The 26,908-nt window shown below is 43.7% G+C and overlaps 1 protein-coding gene across 11 annotated transcripts in view; it reads right to left on the minus strand.

The window, feature by feature from the left end:
• The window catches only part of GK5 (glycerol kinase 5), a 140,048-nt gene that overhangs the window by 28,327 nt on the left and 84,813 nt on the right, over positions 1-26,908 (minus strand). For all 11 annotated transcript variants that reach the window (XM_036347505.1, XM_036347500.1, XM_036347502.1 and 8 more), the window contains one exon: positions 26,112-26,216. In XM_036347505.1, coding sequence (XP_036203398.1) covers positions 26,112-26,216 — 105 coding nt within the window. The remainder of the gene's footprint in view (positions 1-26,111; positions 26,217-26,908) is intronic.

The raw sequence follows: 26,908 nt of genomic DNA on the forward strand, positions 1-26,908 counted from the left end.
TCAGGGGGTTTGGGCGCTGCTCCCTGCCACGCTGATCCTGGTGCCCGGAGGCCTCTCGGCTCCGCTGATCCTGGTGCTGGGAGGCCTCGCGGCTCCGCTGATCCCGGTGCTGGGAGGCATATTACCCTTTTACTATATAGGATAGGGGCCTGGTGCATGGGTGGGGCTGGCTGGTTTTCCCTGAAGGGTGTCTTGGATCAGGGTGGGGGTCCCCACTGGGGTGGCTGGCCAGCCTGGGTGAGGGGATGATGGTTGTTTGCAGCTGGTCACACACCCTTCAGGGTGGGGGTCCCCACTGGGGTGCCTGGCCAATTTGGGTGAGGGGCTGAGGCCTGTTTTCAGGCTGACGGGTGACTGAAGCTCCCAACTGCTCCTTTTTTTCTTTTCTTTTTTCATTCTGGGCCAGCTTTAGCTCTGACTCTAGTTCTGAGGCCTCTGCTGCAGAAAGCAGGTATCTGGTTTGTTTGGGTTCTATAATCAAAACAATGTATAACTCCAGCTCTGAGATCTTGGCAGGCTGAAAGCAGGTTTCTGGGGTTTTGTTTAGCTTCTATATTTGTTACAATGTTTCAAACTGCAGGCTCAGAGGCCGGCAAGACAGGCGGGGAACGTTGGTTTCCTCCGTCACTGAAGCAAGCAAGCCTCATGTTAGTTTCAAGCTGCCTGGCTGCCGGCCGCTATCTTGGCTGGCAGTTAATTTGCATATCACCCTGATTAGCCAATGGGAAGGGTAGCAGTCGTACACTAATTACCATGTTTCTCTTTTGTTAGATAGGATTAGAAATAGCATGTAGACATAGTATAAAGACAGACTGAGTACGACGGTGGTTTCACAGATGTATACTTTGTCAGTACTCACTGAATGCTTTAAAAAGGTTAATTACATGTAATTTACATGTCAATAAAGTTGATTTAAAATGATTTTTTTTTCTCAAAAAGAGGGAAAGAAATTCAACTTCACTCATAAGAGAAATGCCATTTAAACACTGAGATGTATTTCTCACTCATCTAGGTTGGCAAAAATTCAAAAGCTTGGCAATATATAAGACTTCTACTTCAGCTTCCAACATCTGCAGTTCATCCAACCAGATCATTTGATTATGCAAAAGACACTGAAAAAGGAGGTTGTGGGGAAACAGTCACATATATTTCTGGAAATAAAAAATTAAACAATCCCTATGGAGGGGAATTGACAATATCTTAACAAAACTACAATGCATTAGTCCTCTGACACAGCAATCCCACTTCTGAGAATTTATTCTTAAGACACACCTTCCACAACATAAAAACACCTATGTGCAACGTTATTCACTGCAGCATTATTTACATTTTGAAAATATCAGAAACTCCTCAAATGTCCAAATATAGGCTATTTGCTGGCTAAGCTATGTACATACACATAATGGAATACTATGCAGCTGTGAAACAATGACAATCCCTATGAATTGATATGAGGTAATTCCCAGAATATATTTTTAAGTGAAAATGGCAAAATACAAAAGAGCACAGATAGGTTACCTTTTATGTAAGAAAGGGGACGGGGGGCAGGATAAGAAAACATGCATGTATCTTCATGTTTTTGCAAAAAGAAATATAAAGGATAAACCAAAAACAAATGAAATGATTGTCTACAAGAGATGGAGAGACAGGATGAAGAGATGGGGAGCGAGTCACTCCTTGAAGCGCACCTTATGGTTTTTAAAAATTATATGTATATTTTTATTTCAGAGAGAAAGAGGGAGAGAGAGACAGAAACATCAATGATGAGAATCACTGATCAGCTGCCTCCTGCATGCACGCTCCCCACTAGGGGTTGAGCCTGTAACTTGGGCTGTGCCCTGACTGGGAATCAAACTGTGACCACCTGGGTAATAGGTTGACACTCAACCACTGAGCCATGCTGACCGGGCCACATGTTATGGTTTTAACAAAGGGAATCATGTTGAAATTCCACATTTAAAAAGTTAAATAATGTTTTTAAAAAGGATGCAGAGAGGGTTAAAAATTAAGACTGAGTGATAATAGAAACAAATGAACCCAATCCCATTTCAAATTAACAAAATCACTAAAGGAAGAAGAAAAAGAACTAATCTAAGTAACTTTTGAAGAGTGTGCTTTGAGCATATATCCTTGATATAAAGGAAAATCCCTGAACATCATCGTGAACAAATTCATCTTGTTTCACTGGTATGGGTCAAGTAATACTGAAACTTTTTGTGTATATTTTGAGATTCAGCAGGTGAGTATACAATATTGATGTTGTTCTCAATGTAGAAAAAGGGAGACAAAAATATAGAAAAGGGAAAGAAAAGCAAGAATCCTTAGGGGCTAGACTTGAATTGGAGGTACAATATAAACTCAAAGATTTTCACATATGCATGCTTGCGTATCTGTTCCTCTCTCCCTCCCCCCTCCCCCTACCTCTCTCTCTCTCTCTCTTTCTCTCTCTCACACACACACACACACACACACACACACACACACACACACACACTTACAGTTCTGCTGTAAGGGCCTAGAAGCAATGACACTTTACTCATTGTGTTTAAATACCATTTTCCACTAAAAGGAATAAGGACTCAATGGAAAGGTGGCTAATTCCAGGGCAGGTGTAAGAAAAACACAAGAGGATCTCTGTACCATTAACTAAGAACATGCTCAGAAAATAACAGATACATTTAAAAGGCAGAAGCCAGTATGAGGGGATTCTCACTAGCCAAATTTGCAACCATTTGAGCATGAAAATAAATAAAAACTATAAAAATTATAGCCTGAAGTTCAAGGAAATAAACCATGAGTTTATACCAATAATAAAGAGGGGAGAAGGAAAAGTTCTTCCTTCTACACTAGAATGCTCCCTGATAAACACAGAGGCAATAAGGAAGTTAGAAAACACCATTTTCAACCATCAGTGTGAAGAAGGATGCAGGCTAGGCAAGAATCATTAATGACTGCTAAATTTTGGGGAATCTAAGTTTGAAAGTATTTCCCTACATTATTTATTACAAAAAGAAAAGCAGTAACTATACAGTGGGCTTATGGACTTAAACAGAACCAAAATAAGACTAATGGATACTTTGCATCTCCATGTATATATTCTGAGAAGGACATAGTATCTATCACTAACATAGGATTTCAGCCAAAACTACATAGCCTGGATCTAGTCATGAGAAATCCAAATTGAAAGACATTTTAAAAAAATAACTGGCCTATATTTAAAAAGAAAATGTCAATGGCATGAAAAAAAATTTGAGGAAAATATTCCTGATTAAATGAAATTATACAATAAGCAATCCTGGACTGCATCTTGTATTTAAAAAAATTACCATGAAGGACATTACTGGGGCATCTGACAAAATTGGAATATGGACTATAAATTTGATGAAAGTATTATATTCAACTAGAGGCCTGGTGCATGAAATTCATGCATGGGTAGGGTCTCTAGGCCTGGCCAGAGATCAGGGCCAATTGGGGCCTTCCAGCTGCCAACCAGGGCCTTCCTTCCCCTTCCTTCCCCGGCTGCCAGGGACTTTCTTCCCCGACTGTGGCCAGGGCCTTCCTCCCCCTGTTGCTGGCCAGGGCCTTCCTTCCCCAGCTGCCAGCTGCTGGCCAGGGCCTTCCTTCGTTCCGTGCTGCCTCCTGGTGGTCAACACACATCACAGCGAGCGATCGAACTCCCAGTCTCCCGGTCGAACTCCTGAGGGGACACTTTGCATATTAAGCTTTTATATATATAAAGATGTTATATTTTTGAAGTTAATAACTATATTTTAGGTATGTAAGGCAATATTATTATTCTTAGGAAATAGAGAGAGGAAAAGGAACATGAAGTATGCAATCTTTTCTCAAAGAGCTCAGAAAATTATAGAGATATTTATCTATTCTATAGCACATAGGATGGATGGATATATGGATAGATGGTAGGTAAGTAGATAAAGCAATCATGGTAAATCTGAGTAAAGGATATATAAGAGTTTTGTACTACTCTTACAAATTTAAGTTTGAAATTATTTCAAAATAAAAAGTTAAAACAGCCTCTCAGGAGGCTGCGGGGAGTAGCAGCAGCTAGGTGCCCAGCCTCGCTACAGCTCCACTGCATGGTCCTGCCCACTTGTCAGAGGAGCATCCCAGGCTGCACTGTGGTGGGGTACCCACGCGCACCCCACCCCAGACCCTGCACGCCAGCAGAGAACACAACCCAGACACCGTGTGCCTAAGTGGACACCTGAGCAATCCTGTGAGCCTGCAGCAGACACAGATGGGATACTGTGCACCTCCAGTGGACACTGACAGGACCTCTGCCACCTGGCATGCACCCAGCCTGACTTTACATGCGCGATGGGTAACCAGCCTGGACCTGGGAGACTGCTGCTGATCCAGCAGGACTTGCGTTCTTGCTGTGTACTCACCCACTGCCACCACTACTGTGCTGCCACCACCAATGCACTGCCACTGCTGCCCTAGAGCCCAGATGCTTGGCTCCACCACCAGGGCTGGGGAAGAGGAACTGCGCTAGGTGGATGCAGCCTCCCCTGATCTGGACCTATTATAACTGAGGACCTGAGGAGACTGAAGAGGCTTCAGATCTGTGGATGAGATAGGATGGGCTGGGACTAAGAGAGGAGGCCCTGAAGGCACTGGCTGTGGAGACTGCGAAGTGGGTGCAGCAGTGGAAGCCTGAGGCTGAAGTCCCAGGGTAGAGCAGCACCAGTACCCCACCACAGTGCAGCCTGGGATGCTCCTCTGATAAGTGGGTAGGACCATGCAGTGGAGCTCAGAGCCAGGCTACATGGAGGACTGAATCTGGGGGACCCTCTATTTCTTGGAGGAACTTGTGCTGATAAGCAGAAAGTGGGCTTGACAGTAGGATAGGAAGGAGGATCAGCCCAGCCACCTGGAACACAGGGGAGGTGCCCTTTTTCCCACCAGCAAAATAGCTGCTTCTGACCCATCCTGCAGAGACCTGAGGCAAGAGGGGGACTGCAGCGATCTGAGGCAAGGGGGAACAGGTCAGAAAATTTGTGCCCCTACAAGTGGCAGAGAGGAGGTGCCAGCAAACAGGCAGAGCTGAGACATTAGAAGGACAGCAAAGGCCCAACCAGCCCCATACAAAATACTAGCACCACCTCCAACATGAGCCTGATGCCTCTACAGAGTCTAGCTCTAGCTCCATGGGGGAAGGGAGAACAGCTCAAAACAGAGACAATCAAGGTGTGATACTCAAGGCAGACCCAGCCTCTAGGCCAGTGGTTCTCAACCTGTGGGTCGCCAACCTGTGGGTCACAACCCCTTTGGGGGTCGAACGACCCTTTCACCGGGGTCACCTAAGACCATCGGAAAACACATACATAATTACATATTGTTTTTGTGATTAATCACTATGCTTTAATTATGTTCAATTTATAACAATGAGAATACATCCGGCATATCAGATATTTATATTACCGTTCATAACAGTAGCAAAATTACAGTTATGAAGTAGCAACGAAAATAATTTTATGGTTGGGGGTCACCACAACATGAGGAACTGTATTAAAGGGTCACAGCAATAGGAAAGTTGAGAACCACTGCCTAGGCCAGTGATGGCGAACCTTTTGAACTTGGCGTGTCAGCATTTTGAAAAACCCTAACTCTGGTGCCGTGTCACATATAAAAATTTTTTGATATCTGCAACCATAGTAAAACAAAGACTTATATTTTTGATATTTATTTTATACTAGAGGCCCGGTGCACAAAAATTTGTGCACTCGGTGGGGAGGGGAGGTCCCTCAGCCCAGCCTGTGCCCTCTCACAGTCTGGGACCCCTTGGGAGATAACGACCTGCTGGCTTAGGCCTGCTCCCAGGTGGCAGAGGGCAGGCCCAATCCCTAGGTGCAGCCCCTGGTCAGGCTCAGAGCAGGGCCAACTGGGGAGTTGGGACACCGCCCCCTGTCACACTCAAGACAGGGTCGATGGGGAGGTTGCGGCGCCACTCCCTGTCACGCACAAAGCAGGGCCAATCAGGGGGTTGGGGAGCTCCCCCCTGTCACTCACAGAGTAGGGTCGATAGGGGAGTTGGGGCACCGTCACCTGTCACACACAGAGCAGGGCGGATCAGGGGGTTGGGGCGCCGCATTCTATCACCCACAGAGCAGGGCCGATCAGAGGGTTGGGGCGCCGCCACTGTCACACTCAGGGCAGGGCCGATGGGGAGGTTATGGCACTACCCCATCAGGCACAGAGCAGGGCCCATGGGGCGGGGGGGTTGGGGCACCGCCCTCTATCACCCACAGAGCAGGGCCGATCAGGGGGTTGGGGTGCCGCCACTCTCACACTCAGGGCAGGGCCGATGGGGAGGTTATGGCTCTACCCTGTCACACACAGAGCAGGGCCCGTGGGGGGGAGGGGGAGGGCGGGGGGTTGGGGCACCGCACCCTGTCACACACAGAGCCGCAGGGTGATCAGGGGGTTGGGGAGCTCCCCCCTATTAGGCACAGAGCAGGGCTGATCAGGGGGTTGGGGCGCCTTCCCCTGCCACGAACAGAGCAGGGCCGATGGGGAGGTTATGGCTCTACCCTGTCACACACAGAGCAGGGCCCGTGGGGGGGGCGCGGGGGGTTGGGGCGCCGCACCCTGTCACACACAGAGCCGCAGGGTGATCAGGGGGTTGGGGAGCTCCCCCCTATCAGGCACAGAGCAGGGCTGATCAGGGGGTTGGGGCGCCTTCCCCTGCCACGAACAGAGCAGGGCGGATAGGGAGGTTGTGGCCCCGCCCCCTATCACATACAGAGCCGCAGGGCGATCAGGGGGTTTGGGCACTGCCCCCTGTCACGCTGATCCCGGTGCCGGGAGGCCTCGCAGCTCCGTTGAGCCCAGTGCTGGGAGGCATATTACCCTTTTACTATATAGGATAGAGGCCTGGTGCACGGGTGGGGGCTGGCTGGTTTGCCCTGAAGGGTGTCCTGGGTCAGGGTGGGGGTCCCCACTGGGGTGCCTGGCCAGCCTGGGTGAGGGGATGATGGCTGTTTGCAGCTGGTCACACACCCGTCAGGGTGGGGGTCCCCACCTGGGTGCCTGGCCAGTCTGGGTGAGGGGCTGAGGGCTGTTTTCAGGCTGGTGGGTGACTGAAGCTCCCAACTGCTCCTTTTTTTCTTTTTTTTTTATTCTGGGCCAGCTCTAGCTCTGGCTCCAGCTCTGAGGCCTCTGCTGCTGAAAGCAGGTATCTGGTTTGTTTGGGTTCTATTATCGAAACACAGTATCAACTCCAGCTCTGAGATCCTGGCAGGCTGAAAGCAGGTTTCTGGGGTTTTGTTTAGCTTTAATATTTGTAACAATGTTTCAAACTGCAAGCTCAGAGGCCGGCAAGGCCGGCGGGGAACGTTGGAGACCTCGGAGTCCTCTGTCACTGAAGCAAGCAAGCCTCATGTTAGTTTCAAGCTGCCTGGCTGCCGGCCGCCATCTTGGCTGGCAGTTAATTTGCATATCTCGCAGATTAGCCAATGGGAAGGGTAGCGGATGTATGCTAATTACCATGTTTCTCTTTTATTAGATAGAATATTTAAATGCCACTTAACAAAGAAAAATCAACCAAAAAAATGAGTTCGCGTGTCACCTCTGACATGCGTGTCATAGGTTCGCCATCAATGGCGTAGGCTAAGGAAGCCCCACCTGCTGGACTACTAGGAGCTTCAACCTATCGGATCTCAATTAGGCTGCTCAGGACCAGAAGGTTCAGTGGCTCACATTGGCCTCCAGGATAGATCCAGCAAGGGACCACATTCAACATCAGTGTAAAACCCAGTGAGCCCCACAAATAGCGATCCAAAGGTTTTTGAGTGTGTGTGTGTGATTTTTGTTTTGTGTGTGTGCGTGGCTCCTTTTTTGTTTTTTGGTGTTTGCTTTTTCCCCTTTTTCTTCTCTTTTCTCTTTCATACCAGTAATTTTTCTCCTTTGATTCTATTCTATTTTTGTCTCTTTTTATTGTTATTATTAATTTTTACTTTATTTTTCTCTTCTTTCCACGTTACTTATCCTACCTATATCTTAATATATCCATTATTACTATGTTTTAAATTCATTATTATTACTATATTTATTTTCTGTTTCCTTTTCTTTTTTCGTCCTATACTAGTTCTTTTAGCTTCCTCCTTGCTTTCATAATGCCATTTTTTCTTTTCTTTCTTCCTTTTTCTTTATATCTCCTGTAATTCTTTGGCCATGTGTCCTTTAGTATTCCTTTTATTTTTTCTTTGTTTTACTTTATCTTATTTTTCATTCCTAATCTTTCCTGTTGTTGCTTTGTGTAGCTTGATTTTCATGGTGCTTTAGGTTGGGTTTGTTGTGTCTTGTTCTGTCCTGTCAGCACCTGAATGACAGCTGGCATGGCGATGTTGGGGTTGAGCCTCACTGTCAGCAAGTTGGAGGGGAGATTCCCTCCCATGAACAGGATATAAACAATCAAGTCCCAATTAAAATAGGAGAGCTCAAATAATGCACACCAGGGAATTCATAGAGCATTCAGCTCAAGAGATCAAAGAGACTGCACCACTGGGCCCCTCAAGACACTTTCTACATAGGGCCATCCCACAAAGATTAGGAGGCATCAAAGTTCTATCTAGTAAGTAGAAACAAATACAAAGAGACAGCTAAAATGTGTAAACAAAGAAACATCCCGCTAATGAAAGAATAGGAGGAATGTCCAGAAAAAGAACTAAATAAAATGGAGGAAAGCAACCTAACAGACATACAGTTCAAAGTAATCATTATAAAGACATTTAAAGAGCTTAGTAAAAATTAAAAGCTCAGTGGAAATTACAGGGCCTCCTCTCAAGTAACTCAGTGGAAACTATAAAACCATGAAAAAGGAAATAGAAACAATAACCAGAACTAAACAGAAATGAAGAATATATCTGACACCAAAAACACACTGGAGGAGTTAAAAGTAGATTGGATAAAGCAGAGGATGGAATCAGTGATTGTGAAAGATAAGGTAGAAATAAATACCCAATTAGGGCAGCAAATAGAAAAAATAATTAAAAAGCAGGAAGATAGCTTAAGGGAGATCTGGGACAATGTGAAATGTAACAACATCCGCATCACAGGAATACCAGAAAGGGGAAAATGTGAGCAAGAAACAGAGAACCTGTTTCAAGAAATAATGACAGAAAACTTCCCTGCCCTGGTGAAGGAAAATGTAACACAAGCTCAGGAGGCACAAAATCCCAATCAAGATGAGCCCAAAGACATCCACATCTAGACACCTCATAATTAAAATGGCAAATGTAAAGACAAAGAATCTTTTTTTTAAGCTAGGGTTTATTTAACACTTAATGCATAATAAATATTGTGCTCTTTATTTTTTAATTACAGTTGAAATACAACATCCTATATAATAAAAGGCTAATATGCAAATTGTCCCCTTGTGAGTTCAACCCACCGGGAGTTTGACAGCTCACTATGACATGCACTAACCACCAGTGAGTGGCACGGAATAAAGGAAGGCTCCGGCCAGCAGCTGGCAGCCAGGGGAAGGAAGGCTCCAGCCGTCAACCAGGGGAAGGAAGGCCCCGATTGGCCCTGATTGCCGGCAAGGCCTAGGGATCCTACCCATGCATGAATTTTGTGCACCGAACCTCTAGTTATTTTATATTGTTTCAGGTGTTTAGCATAGTAGTTAGACAAATATATAATTTATATAATGATCCCCCTGATAATTTTAGTCCCTGCCTGGTACAATACATAGTTACTACAGATACTGTGCTCTTCACATGCACTATTTCATTTAAGGCATCTTTATGAAACATATTCATCATTTTACTGATGAGGAAACAGACTTAGAGAGATTAACTCACTTAAGTTTCATGCAGTGTAGTCTAGTGCTCTTCATATAAGACATATCACATTAGTTTTTCTTAGTCACAGATTTTTTTCTTTGCTTGTCAGTTTATTTTTTTAATTAGATTCCACATAATAATCTCTAGATCCATCCATGCTGTCTCACAAAGGAAGAATCTTAAAGGCAGCAAAAGAGTAGACAGAAACTTACCTACAAAGGAGTTCCCATTAGGATGTCATAAGACCTCTCAATACAAACATGTCAGGCCAGAAGTGTTATCAAGGGCCTAAATGCAAGATTATTGTATCCAACAAGCCTATCATTTAAAATTGAAGATGAAATAAAAAGCTTTCCAGACAAAAATGGTTAAAGGAGTATATTACCACCAAACCAGTGATATAAGAAATGTTAAAGGAACTCCTTTAAGAAGAAGAAAAGGAGAGAAATGATCATAGCATAAAAAAAATTAAAATGGAAATAAATAACTATCAATAACAACCTTAAATGTAAATGGATTAAATACTTCAATCAAAATACATAGGGTGACTGAATGGATAAGAAAACATGCCTAGCCCTAACCGGTTTGGCTCAATGGATAGGACATCAGCCTGCTGACTGAAGGTTCCCGGGTTCGATTTCGGTCAAGGGCATGTACCTTGGTTGCGGGCACATCCCCAATAGGGGGTGTGCAGGAGGCAGCTGATCAATGTTTCTCTCTCATCGATGTTTCTAACTCTCTATCCTTCTCCCTTCCTCTCTGTAAAAAATCAATAAAATATATTTTTAAAAAAAGAAAGAAAACATGCCCATACATAAGCTGTCTACAAGAGACCCACTTCAGAACAAAAGACACACAAAATGAAAGTGAAGGGGTGAAAAAAAATATTTCATGCAAATGGAAAGGAAACAAAAGCTGGGGTAGCTATACTCATATCTGACTAAATAGACTTCAAAACAAAAGCCATAACCAAGGACAAAGAAAGCCACTACATAATACTAACGGGAATGATTCAACAAGAAAATATAACCCTTGTAAATATATACACACCCAAAATAGGAGCACCTAAATATATTAAACAAACAAACAAACCCCAAAACTCTTGATGGACTTTAAGGGAGAGGTTGACAGCAATACAGTCAGAGTAGGAAATTTTAATACCCCATTGGCATTACTGGATAGATCTTCCAGACAAAAAAATCAACAAGGAAGCAGAGGCCTTAAATGACACACTATATCAGATGGACCTAACTGATATTTACAGAACATTTCACTCCAAAGCAAGAAAATATACATTCTTCTCAAGTGCACATGAAACATTCTCAAAGATAGACTACTTGTTGGGACACAAAACAAGTCTATGCAAATTCAAGAAGACAGATATCATACCAAGCATCTTCTTGGATCATAATAGCATGAAGTTGGAAATGAACTATAATAAAATAATTCAAAACACTCAAATACATGGAGTCTAAATAGCATGTTATTAAACAATGAATGGGTTACCAATGAGATCAAGCAAGAAGTTAAAACCTTCCTTGACACAAATGAAAATGAATACACAACCACCCAAAACCTATGGAACACAGCAAAAGCAGTCCTGTGATGGAAGTTCATAGCATTACTCGCCTATCTCAAGAATCAAGAAAAAGCACTAATAAACTATCTAACCCTACAACTAAACGAATTGGAAAGAGAACAGCAAGAAAAGCCCAGAGGCTACAACTAAACAAATTGGAAAGAGAACAGCAAGAAAAGCCCAGAGGACATAGAAGAAGAAAATAATAAAGAGCAGAGTGGAAATAAATGACATAGATGCAAAAAAAAAGGTTAAAAAGATCAATGAATCCAAGAGCTGGTTCTTTAAAAAGATAAACAAGACTGATGAACCCCTAGCCAGACTCATCAAGAAACAAAGACAGAGGACCCAAATAAAGAAAAGCAGAAATGAAAGAAGTGATATAATAGTAACAATGGACACCACACAGAAATACAAAAGATTGTAAGCAAATACAATGAACAACTATATGCCAACAAACTGGACAACCTGGGTGAAATGGACAAATTCCTAGAAACATACAAACTTCCAAAATTAAATCAGGAAGAATCAGAAAAGCTGAATAGGCCAATAACAACTGATGAAATTAAAATAGTAATTTAAAAATTCCAGGCAAACAGAAGTCCTGGACCAGATGAATTTATAGGAGAATTATACTAAACATTCAAAGAAACATGTCAGGCCAGAAGTATTAGCACCTATGCTCCTCAAACTATTCCAATGGAATACTATGCAGCTATTTTTTTCTCTCTTTTAAAACATTTTTATTAAGTTATTCCATATGCGTCCTTATCCCCACATTACCCTCATCCCCCCACTCATGTCCTCACCCCCCTTGTTGTCTGTTTCCATTGGTTAGCCTTATATGCTTGCATATAAGTCCTTTGGTTGATCTCTCCCCCTTACCCCTATCCTCCACTACATTCCCTCTGAGGTTTGAAGGACTGATCGACGCTTCTCTGTCTCTGGATCTGTTTTTGATCATCACTTTATGTTGTTCATTATATTCCATAAATGAGTGAGATCATGTGGTATTTATCTTTCTCTGACTAGCTTATTTCACTTAGCATAATGCTCTCCAGTTCCATCCATGACGTTGCAAATGGTAAGAACTCCTTTTTTACCACAGTGTAGTATTCCATTGTGTAGATGTACCACAGTTTTTTAATCCACTCATCTACTGATGGGCACTTAGGCTGTCCAAATCTTAGCTATGGTGAATTGTGCTGCTATGAAAATAGGGGTGCACAAAACCTTTCTAATTGGTGTTTCTAGTTTCTTGGGATATATTCCTAGAAGTGGGATCACAGGGTCAGATGGGAGTTCCATTTTTAGTTTTTTGAGGAAACTCCATACTCTTCTCCACAGTGGCTACATTAGTCTGCATTCCCACCAGCAGTGCAAAAGGGTTCCTTTTTCTCCACATCCTTGCCAACACTTGTCTTTTCTTGATTTGTTGATGACAGCCATTCTGACAGGTACGAGATGGTACCTCATTGTTGTTTTGACTTGCATCTCTCGGATGATTAGTGACTTTGAGCATGTTTTCATATGTCTTTTGGCCTTCTGTCTTCTTTCAAAAAGTATCTACTTAGGTCCGTTGCCCATTTTTTGATTGGGTTGTTTATCTTCCTTTTGTTAAATTGTATGAGTTCCCTGTAAATGTTGGAAATTAAACCTTTATCGGTGATAACATTGGCACATATGTTCTCCTATGCAGTGGGCTTTCTTGTTGTTTTGTTGAGGGTTTCCTTTGCTGTGCAAAAGCTTTTTATTTTGATGTAGTCCCATTTGTTTATTTTATCTTTAGTTTCCATTGCCCTAGGAGCAGTATCAGTGAAGAAATTGCTTCGGCATATGTCTGAGATTTTATTGCCTGTGGATTCCTCTGGTATTTTTATGGTTTCCGGTCTTATGTTTAAGTCCTTTATCCATTTTGAGTTTATTTTTGTGTATGCTGAAGGTGGTGGTCTAGATTCATTTTTTTGCATGTATCTGTCCAATTTTCCCAGCACCATTTATTGAAGAGACTGTCTTGACTCCATTGTATGTTCATGCCTTCTTTGTCAAATATTAATTGAGCATATTGGTTCAGGTCAATTTCTGGGTTCTCTATTCTATTCCATTGATCGGTATGTCTGTTCTTGTACCAGTACCAGGCAGTTTTGAGAACAGTGGCTTTGTAATACAGCTTGATATCTAGTATTGAGATTACACCTTCTTTGTTCTTCTTTCTGAGGATCGCTGCAGCTATTCGGGGTCTTTTTTAATTCCAGATGAATTTTTGAGAGTTTGTTCTAGGTATGGGGAGTGTGTTGAATTTATAGATTGCTTTGGGTAATATGGACATTTTAATGATGTTGATTCTACCAATCCATGAACATGGTATGTTCTTCCATCTGTTTATGTATTCCTCTATCTCTTTTTTCAACGTACTGTAGTTTTCTGAGTAGAGGTCTAATTTTTTTGGTGTGATGATAAATGGGATTGCTTTTGTAGTGTCTCTTTCTGTAAGTTCACTATTGTTGTATAGAAATGCCATAGATTTCTTGGCAATAATTTTGTATCTGGCTACATTGCCAAATTCATTAATTAAGTCTAAAAGTTTTTTGATGGAGTCTTTAGGGTTTTTTATGTACAATATCATGTCATCTGTGAATAAGAACAGATTTACTTCTTTTCCAATTTGGATGCCTTTTAATTCTTCTTCTTGTCTAATCGCAATGACTAATACTTCCAGTACTATGTCGAACAGGAGTGGTGAGAGTCGGCATCCCTGTCTTGTTCCTGTTCTTAAGGGAAATGGTTCCAGTTTTTGCCCATTGAGTTTGATGTTGGCTATGGGTTTGTCATATATGGCTTTTATTATGTTGAGTTATGATCCTTCTATTCGCACCTTACTGAGAGTTTTTATCATCAATGGGTGTTGGATTTTTGTCAAATGCTTTTTCTGCATCAATTGATATGACTATGTGGTTTTTTTCTTTCAATTTGTTTATGTGATGTATCACGTTTATTCATTTGCGGGTATTGTGCCATCCTTGCATCCCTGGGATAAATCCTACTTAGTCATGGTGTATGATCTTTCTGATGTACTACTGGATCTGATTTGCCAGGATTTTGTTGAGGATTTTGGTATCTATGTTCATGAGGGATATTGGCCTGTAATTCTCTTTCATTGTGTTGTCTTTATCTGGCTTTGGTATTAGGGTGATGCTGGCTTCATAGAATGTGCTTGGAAGTGTTCGTTCCTCTTGAATTTTTTGGAATAGTCTGAGGAGGATAGGTTTTAGTTCTTCCTTGAATGTTTGGTAAAACTCCCCTGTGAAGCCATCTGGCCCTGGGCTTTTGTTTGTTGGAAGCTTTTTGATGACTGCTTCAATTTTTTCCATAGTTATTGGCCTATTGAGACTTTTAGAATCTTCCTGGAGGTTGAGTTTTGGAAGGTTGTACTTTTCTAGGAATATGTCCATTTCCTCCAGGTTGTCTAGTTTGTTAGAATAGAGTTGTCCATAGTATTTTTTAACAATCTTTTGTATTTCTGTGGGGTCTATTGCTATTTTGCCTCTTTCATTTCTGATTTTGTTTATTTGGGTCCTCTCTCTTTGTTTCTTCGTGAGCCTGGCTAGAGGTTCATCAATCTTGTTTATCCTTCCAAAGAACCAGCTCTTGGTTTCATTGATCTTTTGTACTGTTTTTTTTTTTTTGGTATTTATGTCATTCATTTCTGCTCTGATTTTTTTTTTTTATCTCCTTCCTTCTGCACACTCTGGGCTTTTCTTGTTGTTCTCTTTCTAATTCTTTGAGTTGTAGAGTTAGATGATTTATTACCATTTTTTTCTTGTTTGTTTTTTTTTGAGGTAGGCCTGTAGAGCTATAAACTTCCCTCTCAGGACTGCTTTCATTGTGTCCCATAGATTTTGGATTGTTGTGTTTTTATTGTCATTAGTTTCCCAAATGTTTTTATTTTCTTCTTTGATCTCTTTGATAACTCAATCATTGTTTAATAGCATGCTTTTCAGCTTCCAAGTTTTTAAATTTTTTGGTTTGTTTTTATTGTAGTTTATTTATAATATTATGCCATTGTGGTCTGAGAAAATGCTTGATGTGATATCAATCTTCTTGAATTTGAAGCTCTTTCTTTCTCCTTCAATGTTAAAGGATAGCTTTGCTGGTGGCTTTCCTTCAGCTGTTTCCAGAGTCACAAACCCTAGAGTTGGAGTATCAGAAAGTTTCTTTAAAGAAGTGTTGTTTGAGCTGAGCCCTGAAGGAAGAGTAAGAGTGGGGAAGGTGGGAAAGGCCATTGCTCAAAGAGCAGTCCAAGCAAAGAGGACCAGTGAAGAAGGCCCTAGCATGACGTAGGCAAGGCAATGAAGGAATGCCTGTTTCTTCTCTATAACTGAGGAAGTTCCCATCTCTGATGTCCTCCAGTACCATGAGCCAAGGGGCATTTTTGTTGACAGTATTACCAATATCCCCCATTTTCCCTTCTTTGACCCCCTCTAGCCAGCTCCTACCCCACCCCAGACCTCTGATCATGCACACATCGACATCCCTGGAGAGACTGAACATGTGTTAAAGACTTTGAAATGGGAGTTTTCTCAATTATCTGGGTGGGCCAAATCTAATCACACAAGTCCTTAAAAAACACACACATACAACCTTTCCTGGCTGTAATGAATAAGAGGAAGATGTGAAACAAAGAATGGTCAATAAAAGCAACTTTGCTGGCTTAAAGACTGAGGCAGCAGCTGCTTCTAGACACCAGAAAAGACAAGTAAATGGCTTCTACTCTAAACTCTCTAGAAAGGAATGCAGCCCTGCCCACACCTTGATTGGTCAGACTTCTCATCTCCACAACTATCTATATATATAAAGCCTAAGTGACTGTTAAAACCAACCAACCAAAATGACTGGTCGCCCAGTTGCTATGATGCACACTGTCCACCAGGGGGTAGACGCTCAATGCAGGTGCTGCCCCTTAGTGGTCAGTGCACTCCCACGGCCCTTCCCCTCAGCTGCCCAACCTCCTGCAGCCTCTCCCCCCGCCACTGGCCAACCTCCCCCGGTCCTTCCCCCGGGGTCTCAATCTGGGAGCCGGCCAACCTCTCAGGGTACCTCCACCCAGCTAGCTGGTCAGCCCCCTAATAGGCCTTGATCAATGGCCAGGCCAAGGGACCCCATCTGTACACGAATTCATGCACCAGGCCTCTAGTAAGACAATAAGGAAACTAAAACACTCACCTTCTGATGCGCTGAAACCCTCTAAAAACAGGTGTCTTTTTCTCTTTCCTCACAATAGGTACACCTGTGCCTGAGACATGTAAGAGACCTATTGATGTTATTTTAATCTTGTTTTTTCCATTACATCTGCCTCCGTAGGAGCCTCCAGTGGTGCTTAGTTGAACTTGCTCTCCCTCCTCCAAGGTGTATATGCTCTTAAATAGATGTGTTCTCTTTCAGGTCAGCCTCATGGGGTTGGCAGGCGGTAAGAAGTAAGGGAGTGAACACCCTTGGCTCATGGGTTTTTCCAAGTATGAGAAAGATTAGCCTCTCCCCTCAGCCTGGAAAGGAGCTGTTTAGACCAAACAGTAGTGCTGTCCACTGTCAGCAGTCTCTCCCAGGGAGGGGCTGGGCCAGCTCCTTCTGCACATGCTGAGTGGATTTTTCTCTTGGCTCAGGAGGCTCCTATATAGAGAACATTAGAAGGTTCTTACCAGGCGCTGGTACTTTTACCAAAACTCAGATCTGCACAGTCTACTTGAAAACTCAAAACTCCATTCTTGTTTGGACTCCATTCTAGCTTTGACAGTGAGCCTTACTCATTTTACTGTTTGTCATCCCAGCAGGAAGCAAGAGGGAGACAGGACCAGGAACAAAGGCCCTATTCACTAGAAGTAACATATAACCATTCACCACTACCTAGAATTAATTCATATTTCAGAGAATGTTTATCTCATCTCCCCTAATGGAGACTGTATCTTTCTTGGGAAGACACCCATAGAGAAAAAAAAAACAAAACAAGTATTCTTGGGTAAATAAGAGTCCTGGGTAATTTTAAATGTGTACTGGGGATGGCCTGGAGAAGGCAGATGTGACATGCATCAATTAAAAGTGGCATTGCTAGGGAAAAGATGCCCCTTGGCTCATGGTACTGGAGGACATCAGAGATGGGAACTTCCTCAGTTATAGAGAAGAAACAGGCATTCCTTCATTGCCTTGCCTACGTCATGCTAGGGCCTTCTTCACTGGTCCTCTTTGCTTGGACTGCTCTTTGAGCAATGGCCTTTCCCACCTTCCCCACTCTTACTCTTCCTTCAGGGCTCAGCTCAAACAACACTTCTTTAAAGAAACTTTCTGATACTCCAACTCTAGGGTTTGTGACTCTGGAAACAGCTGAAGGAAAGCCACCAGCAAAGCTATCCTTTAACATTGAAGGAGAAAGAAAGAGCTTCTCATTCAAGAAAAAACTAAAGGAGTTTGATAAAATTCAGCACCCACTTATAAAAACTCTCAGCAAAGTGGTAATCGAGGGGAACATACCTTAAAGTAATAAGGGCCATATATGACAAACCCACAATCAACATCATATTCAATGAGCAAAATCTACAAGTATTTCCCTTAAGATCAGCAATAAAATAGGAATGTCCATTTCACCACTCTTATTCAACATAGTACTGGAAGTTCTAGGCACAGCAATCAGACAATTAAAAGAAATAAAAGTCATTGAAATTGGAAAGGAAGAAGTAAAACTGTCATTATTTGCAGATGACATTATATTTATATAGAGAACACTAAAGATTCCACCAAAACACTACCATAACTGATAAATGCATTCAGTAAAGTAGCAGGATACAAAATAAACATTCAGATTATCTATTTCATTTCTGTACACCAATAATAAACTACCATAAAAGTAAACTAGGAAAACAATCCCATTTACAATTGTATAAAGAACAACAACAAGTTGTGGAATAAATTTAACTAAAAATATATAAAAAACATTCTCAGAAAATTGTAAGACACTAAATAAAGAAATTAAAAAGATAAAACAAGCAGAAGCATATACCATCTTCATGGACAGGAAGAATTAACATCATTAAAATGTCCATACTTCCCAAAGCAAACTATAGATTCAATGCAATTCCTATTAAAATACCAATGGCATATTTTACAGAATTAGAACAAATATTCCAAAAACTTATATGGAACCACAAAAGACCCAGAATAGACATAGCAATATTGAGAAAGAAGAAAAAAGTTGGAGGACTCCCTCTACCAGATATCAAACTATACTACACTAGAGGCCCGGTGCATGAAAATTCATGCACTGGGGGGGGGGGGGGTCCCTCAGCCCAACCTGCCCTCAGGGGTGGGAGGTGACCTGGCGATCAGAGGAAGGCAACACCCCCATCACACCTCTGCTGCTGCCACTGCCAGCAGCACAAGCCTCAGCCAACCCTGGTTACCTGAGCCTCAGGCCTGCCCTAGGCGGCTGGGCAGCTGACATCCGAGGCTTGCCTGTGCCTCAGGCTGGCCCTGGGCGGCTGGGGAATGAGGGCAGGTGCGGCTGCACCACGTGCCTGCCACCCCCCCTCCCCCACCCCAGCGGGGCTGAAAGGACTGGGGGACTCCAGTGGGATGAGGGGACTGGGCACCGCCGTCTTTATGATGGCCAATTTGCATATTCCTTCTTTATTAGATTAGAAGGCTATAGTAATCAAAACAGCATGGTACTGACATAATAACAGACATACAGATCAATGGAACAGATCTGTATTGATCAGTGGTTGAATATCAACCTATGAACCAGGAGGTCACAGTTCGATTCCTGGTCAGGGCACAGACCCAGGTTTGGGCTCAATCCCTGGTAGGAGGCGTACAGGAGGCATCTGATCAGTGATTCTCTCTCATCATCTCTCTGCCTCTCTCTTCCTCTCTGAAATCAATATATATATATATATATATATATATATATATATATAATGTATATATATTTCCTATCTAATAAAAGAGAAACATGGAAATTAGTGTACATCCACTACCCTTCCCATTGGCTAATCAGGGCGATATGCAAATTAACTGCCAGCCAAAATGGCGGCCAGCAGCCAGGCAGCTTGAAACTAACATGAGGCTTGCTGCTTCAGTGAGGAAGGAAACCAACGTTCCCCGCCTGCCTTGCCGGCCTCTGAGCTTGCAGTTTGAAGCAGAGTTACAAATATAGAAGCTAAACAAAACCCCAGAAACCTGCTTTCAGCGAGCCGGGATCTCAGAGCCAGAATTGATACAGTGTTTCGATTATAGAACACAAACAAATCAGATACCTGCTTTCAGCAGCAGAGGCCTCAGAGCTGGAGTCAGAGCTAAAGCCGGCCCAGAATAAAAAAAAAGAAAAAAAGGAGCAGTTGGGAGCTTCAGTCACCCACCAGCCTGAAAACAGGCCTCAGACCCTCACCCAAACTGGCCAGGCACCCTAGTGGGGACCCCCACTCTGAATGGTGTGTGACCAGCTGCAAACAACCATCATCCCCTCACCCAGGCTGGCCAGGCACCCCAGTGGGGACCCCCACCCTGAAGGGTGTGTGACCAGCTGCAAACAGCCATCATCCCCTCATCCAGGCTGGCCAGGCACCCCAGTGGGGACCCCCACCCTGATCCAGGACACCCTTCAGGGCAAACCAGCTGGCCCCCACCCATGCACAAGGCCTCTATCCTATATAGTAAAAGGGTAATATGCCTCCCAGCATCAGGATCAGTGGAGCCGCGAGGCCTCCTGGCACTGGGATCAGCGTGACAGGGGGCAGCGCCCAAGCCCCCTGATCGCCCTGCGGCTCTGTGTGTGATAGTGGGCGGGGCCACAACCTCCCTATCTGCCCTGCTCTGTTCGTGACAGGGGAAGGCGCCCCAACCCCCTGATCAGCCCTGCTCTGTGCCTGATAGGGGGGAGCTCCCCAACCCCCTGATCGCCCTGCGGCTCTGTGTGTGACAGTGTGCGGCACCCCAACCCCCTGATCGGCCCTGCTCTATGTGTGACAGGGTGCGGCGCCCCAAGCCCCTGATCGGCCCTGCTCTGTGTGTGACGGGGTAGAGCCATAACCTCCCCATCGGCCCAGCCCTGAGTGTGACAGTGGCGGCGCACCAACCCCCTGATCGGCCCTGCTCTGTGGGTGATAGAGGGCGGCGCCCCAAACCCCTGATCTGCCCTGCTCTGTGTGTGACAGGGGGCGGTGCCCCAACTCCCCTATCGGCCCTACTCTGTAAGTGACGGGGGGAGCTCCCCATCCCCCTGATTGATCCTGCTCTGTGCGTGACAGGGTACGGAGCCCCAACCCTGCTGATGGCCCTGCTCTGTGCGTGACAGCGGGCAGCGCCCCAACCCCCTGATTGGCCCTGCTCTCTGTGTGACAGGGAGTGGCGCCGCAACCTCCCCATCAACCCTGCCTTGAGTGTGACAGGGGGTGAAGCCCCAACCCCCCAACTGGCCCTACCCTGAGCGTGACTGAGGGTGGCATCGCAACCTCCCAATCCACCCTGCTCTGTGCATGACAGGGGGCGGCGCCCCAACTCCCCAATCGGCCCTGCTCTGAACCCGACCAGGGGCTGCACCTAGGGATTGGGCCTGCCCTCTGCCACCTGGGAGCAGGCCTAAGCCAGCAGGTCGTTATCTCCCGAGGGGTCCCAGACTGCGAGAGGGCACAGGCCGGGCTGAGGGACCCCCCTTCCCCCCTGAGTGCACAGATTTTTGTGCACTGGGCCTCTAGTGTGTGTGTGTGTGTGTGTGTGTGTGTGTGTGTGTGTGTGTGTGTATATATATGTGTATATATATATATATATATATATATATATATATACATATATATACATATACATATATACATATATATATATTAAAAACTTTAATATATATATATTAAAGTTATGGGACATTACACAATGGAATATTACTTGGCTGTGAAAAAGAAGGTCATCCTACCTTTACAGCAGCATCAGTGAACCTGGAGAGCATTATGCTAAGTGAAAGAAACCAGTGAGAGAAAGACAAGTACCTTATGTATTCACTGATATTTGGACTCTAACGAACAAAATGAACTAACAAGCAAAATAGAGAGACTCAGAGACAGAGAGCAGGCTGACAGCTGTTGGGGTGGAGTGAGGCTGGGTGGAAGGGGTGGAGGGACTGAACAAAAAAAAATAAACACCTCATGGACATGAAGAACAGTGTGGTGACTGCTAGGGGGAAGAGGAGGTGGAGGAGGGTACAGGAGATACATGGTAATAGATGGATACTTGACTTGGGGTGGTGAATGCACAATACAGTGTATAGATGATATGTTGTAGAATTGTGCACTTAAAACCTGTATAATTTTGTCAACCAGTGTCACCCCAATTAAGTAAATAAAAGAAAAAAGAAAGAAATATTCTGATTCTCCAGTCAGAATAAGTCTTTTCTTTAGAAAGACATCACTGACTCCATAACTACTTGTCTTTCCTGGTACTTAACACTAATGGTTTTTGTTTTGGTTTGTTTTTTTTCCCAATTGCTCATTTAATATGTGTGCTCCTTGCTAGACTATATCCTCCATGAAGACAGCGGTATTTGTCTTCTTCACTGGTATCCTAGCATGTATGGTTTCAGACATAAAAATATTTATAAGATTATAACAGCAAAACAGAACAAAGAGTGACGAGGAACAGAAATGGACCAAATTAAAAAGAGAAAAGATGAACATGTAGGGACCCAAATATGGCAGTTAACATAGGACACTAAAGGGAAAAAAAAAGATGAGAGAGAACTGGCCTGTGTAAAAAAGATTAAGAAAATAATATTTTTCTAGTTTAAAACAGCATTTATGCCTGAGCCTGAGTTGTACCACCCAGCAAAGACATGAAAGGAAGCCACACTCAAAGTGGAACAAGCTCAGCTTATCACACAAAGATATGAAGGTTCAGACTGCACGTCTTCAAGGAAATGACAGGGTTATTTAAGCTCTTATTAGTATATCCTGTGTTTCTCCTGAATGTAATCCTATCTAATAAAGAGGGAATATGCTAATTGACCCTCACACCATTGCAAAGATGGCGGCACCCACAGCCAATAAGGAGGTAATATGCTAATTGACTGCCCTGCCCTCAAAGATGGCGGTGCCCACAGTCACAAGATGGCAGCACTCAATCCCCTCAGCCCGCCTGCCTCCAGAAGGCCTCAGACCCCCAGCCGCCCAGCCGCCCAGGGCTGGCCTGTGGCACAGGCAAGCCTCAGATGGAGGCTGCCCAGGGCCACCCGAGGCTCAGGTAACCAGGGCTGGCTGAGGTTTGCGCTGCCGGCAGTGGCAGCAGCAGAGGTGTGATGGGGGCATCTCCTTCCCTTGATCACCAGGTCGCCTCCCACCCCTGAGGGCGTCGCCTTCCCCTGATCGCCAGGTTGCCTCCCACCCCAGACTTTGAGAGGGGACAGGCTGGGCTGAGGGACCCCCCTCCTCCAGTGCATGAATTTTCATGCACTGGGCCTCTAGTATAGTTATGTTTGTCGATATACCCATTAAAGTGAATGCTCAGACTAGAAAGAGATATAGTCAAGTAAATGTTGGCTTTTTGTATTTCAGACAGATACATACCAATAATATTTAGCTTTGCCAATCATTGAAATTTTAAAGTAAATAATTCAACTCTGAATTCTCTCTTCCTCCAGTTAGACCAACAGTTCTGTTTTCCTGCAGAGATGGGATTAACCTTCAGAAGGGCATCATGCCTCTACCAGAAGTCACATCACTTTGATAAGTCAAGGCATTTTAGCTCCATCTCCCAGAAAAGAGTGCTCATTATTTGTGAACTACGATGGATGAACCTCAACCTCAGTAAGCAGTGAAATGATTCCCACTGACTCATGCACATGATGTCATATGCAACTTGATGATGATTTTTTCTTAATGACGAATGCGAAATTATTCTACTTTTTCTTTGCATCTTCTGGAAAGCAATAAAATTAAAAGGTATAACTAAAAAAGGAGACATATATAACCTATAGTTTCTATAATCTGAAGTTATCTAAAGATACATGTCCAAAAAATTATAAGAAGTACATTTAAGGAGAAGAGTTAAGTAATAAAAAGCTCTGAAGTAAATATTTTTTGTTAATAAGTAATCTTATATTTACAATGTAGGTGAAGGCTTATCGACAAATAGAAAAAAAGGAAGAAATGAATAAATGGATTGGCATTTCCCTCCTAGAGTGTATGTTTTCTGCCAACAGAATTATCTTTGTCTTTAAACATATCAGCTTAGTTGAAAAGAGCAGAGAGTCAGAGCCTGCTCTATAATTTAATTATCAGAGATAATCACCGCTAATACTTTGGTATATAACATTTCACACCTTATGCATGAAATATGGTTATGTAATATACAGGCTGTTCAGTATTCATGATAGCCACAAGGAGGAAACAACCCAAATGTCCATCAACTGATAAACTGCGACACATCCACACAATGGAATATTATTCAGCAATAAAAACAAATGAAGAATTGACACATGCTACAACATAGGTGACCCTTGAAAAGACTGTGCTAAAAGAAACCAGTTACAAAGACCTTATGTTATATGATTCTAACCCCATGAAATGTCCAGAACAGGCAAATCTATAGAAATACAAAGTAGCTTAATAGTAGCTTAGGAATGGGAGGTGGGACGGGGTATCACTACTAATGGGTATAGGGGGAACAAAAATGTTCTAAAATGAGATTGTGATAAAGCTGTGAAAATACTAAAAGAATTGATTGTATACTTTAAATAAGTGAGTTATATGGTATGTGAATTACATCTCACATTATTAGACTAGAGGCCCAGTGCATGAAATTCATGCATGGGAGGAGATCCCTCAGCCTGGTCTGCACCCTCTCCAATCCAGAACCCCTTGGGGGATGTCTGAATCCCTGCGGGATCAGGCCTAAACTGGCAGTCGGACATCCCTCTCGCAATCTGGGACCACTGGCTCCTAATCACTTGCCTGCCTGCCTGCCTGATCACCCCCTAACTGCTCCCCTGACAGCCTGGATGCCCCCTAACTGCCCCCCAGCCAGCCTGGTCGCCCCCTAACTGACCCCCTGCCAGCCTGGACACTCCCAAACTGCCCCCCTGCTGGCCTGGATACCCTCTAACTGCCACCCAGCTGGCCTGGTCACCCCCTAACTGCCCCCCTGCTGGCCTGGTCACCCCCTAACTTTCCGGAAGGAAGTTGGACATCCGGAAGATGTCCGGTTGAACTGGTCTAATTAGCATATTATCCTTTTATTAGTATAGATAGGAACTTATTTCCAATTGCTGCATTAAACACCCATGTATGTATACATCTTTGCACACCTGTCTATTTCTATAGAAAACAAAAAATAAAACAAAAAATATAACTGCCCTCCCCTGTCGGCCTGGTCGCCCCCAAGTGCCCTCCCCTGCAGGCCTGGTCTGCCCCCAACTGCCCTCCCCTGCTGGCCTGGTTGCCCCTAACTGCTCTCCCCTGCAGGTCTGGGTCCCCCCAAACTGTCCTCTCCTGCAGGCCTGGTAAAGGGTCTGCATTCAATCATACTGCCTGATGGTCCTCCAGAAAGGCCATAGTAATTTTTTAAAAATATACTTTTACTAGTGGCCTGGTGCATGAAATTCGTGCATGGGGGGTGAGTATGTGCATCCCTCAGCCCGGCCTGCACCCTCTCCAATCTGGGACATCCCTCTCACAATCCAAGACTGCTGGCTCCCAACCGCTAGCCCTCCTGCCTGCCTGTTGCCCCTAACTGCTTCTGCCTGCCAGCCTGATCACCCCCAAAACACTCCCCTGCCAGCCGGATCGACACCTAACTGCCCTCCCCTGCAGGTCTAATCGCAACCAACTGCCACCCCTTGCAGGCCAAGTCCCTCCCAACTGCCCTCCTCTGCTGGCCTGATCGTCCACATCTGCCCTCCCCTGCCAGCCATCTTGTGTCCACATGGGGGAAGCCATCTTGTGTGTTGGAGTGATGGTCAATTTGCATATTGCCTCTTTATTTTATAGGATTGATTTCAGAGAGGAAGGGAGAGGGAGAGAGAGATAGAAACATCAATGATGAAACAATCACTGATGGGTGCCTCCTGCATGCCTCCTACTGGGGAATCAAGCCCGAAAACCAGGCATGTGCCCTGATGGGGAATTGAACCATGACCTCCTGGTTCATAGGTTGACACTCAACCACTGAGCAACACTAGCTTGGCAAGGCCATACTAATAATTAACAGTCATCCCAATGGAAAAAATAATATTATTATCTCTACATTCCCACCAATGCTGAGCATATCAAACTAATTAATCTCTGATGAGAGGTGACATAATTTTTTAAATGTGTATTTCTTTCATTATTGAATTTGAACACTTTTAGTCATTTGATTTGTCAATTTTTTATCATCTTTTTAATTTTTCTGACATACACTACAAATTGTTCTCACCAATATGTCTTTTAGTTTTGCTTTATGGCAACTCTCTCCCTACACATTCTAACATTTTATATGCATAAATTTATTGTTATCTTTATGGCATCTGGCCTTAACACCTAAGCTTTTACCATCCTAATATCATAAAAATAACATCCTATATTTTCTTCTAGCACATGTCATTTTACTTTGTTTCATTTGAACAAGTCATCATTTCCTACTGATCTGCGATCCTGTGGCATTCTTAACTTCTTTAAGTCTGGCCTGTGAAATCTGTGTAAAGGATAACTTACCTAATTGCTGAGCCCATTTTATGGCAGTACCAGTGTCTCCTGCATTGCCTTCAGCTATGCATACAACCTCTTGTCCAATCTTCCACCCAATCAACGGATAAAAGCCTTAAAAACAAACAATGTAATTCATATCGTAAATGGATAATTCATTGCAGACATCTACAATAGAAAATTTTGATTAACTAATAAACTAGCAAAGTGGTTCTGAAGTCAGAATGGCTGGGGTCAAATCCCAGTCTTCTCTCCTTTACTAGCTGTGGTCTTAAAAGGTTCTAACTGCCCTGGCCGGTTTGGGTCAGTGGATAGAGTGTCAGCCTGCAGACTGATGAGTAGCAGGTTCGATTCCAGTCAAGGGCACATGCCTGGGTTGCAGACTCAATCCCCTGTGGGGGTGTGCAGGAGGCAGCCGATCAGTGATTCTCTCTCATCATTGATGTTCCTCTCTCTCTCCCTCTCCCTTACTCTCTGAAATGAATAAAAATATATTTAAAAAAAAATTTCTAACCTCTTAGCATCAGTTTCCTCAACTAAAATGGTCTACCTCAGAGAGCTCTTGTGAGCATAAACTGAGTTAACACATAAAGAGAACTTAGCACAATGCCTGGCACATTATAAATATTAGCTTTTATTAGCTTTGTACATCAATGTCTCTGGAAACACAGAAATAATATTTGAATTGAGAAATAAAAGGTTATTATGAAACTAGAGGCCCAGTGCTTGAATTCATGCACCAGTGGGGTCCCTTGGCCTGGCCTGTGGGATCAGGCCAAAACCAGCTCTCCGACATCCCCCAAGGG

Source organism: Myotis myotis, unplaced genomic scaffold (genome assembly GCF_014108235.1).
Source record: "Myotis myotis isolate mMyoMyo1 unplaced genomic scaffold, mMyoMyo1.p scaffold_m19_p_2, whole genome shotgun sequence".
NCBI lineage: Eukaryota > Metazoa > Chordata > Mammalia > Chiroptera > Vespertilionidae > Myotis > Myotis myotis.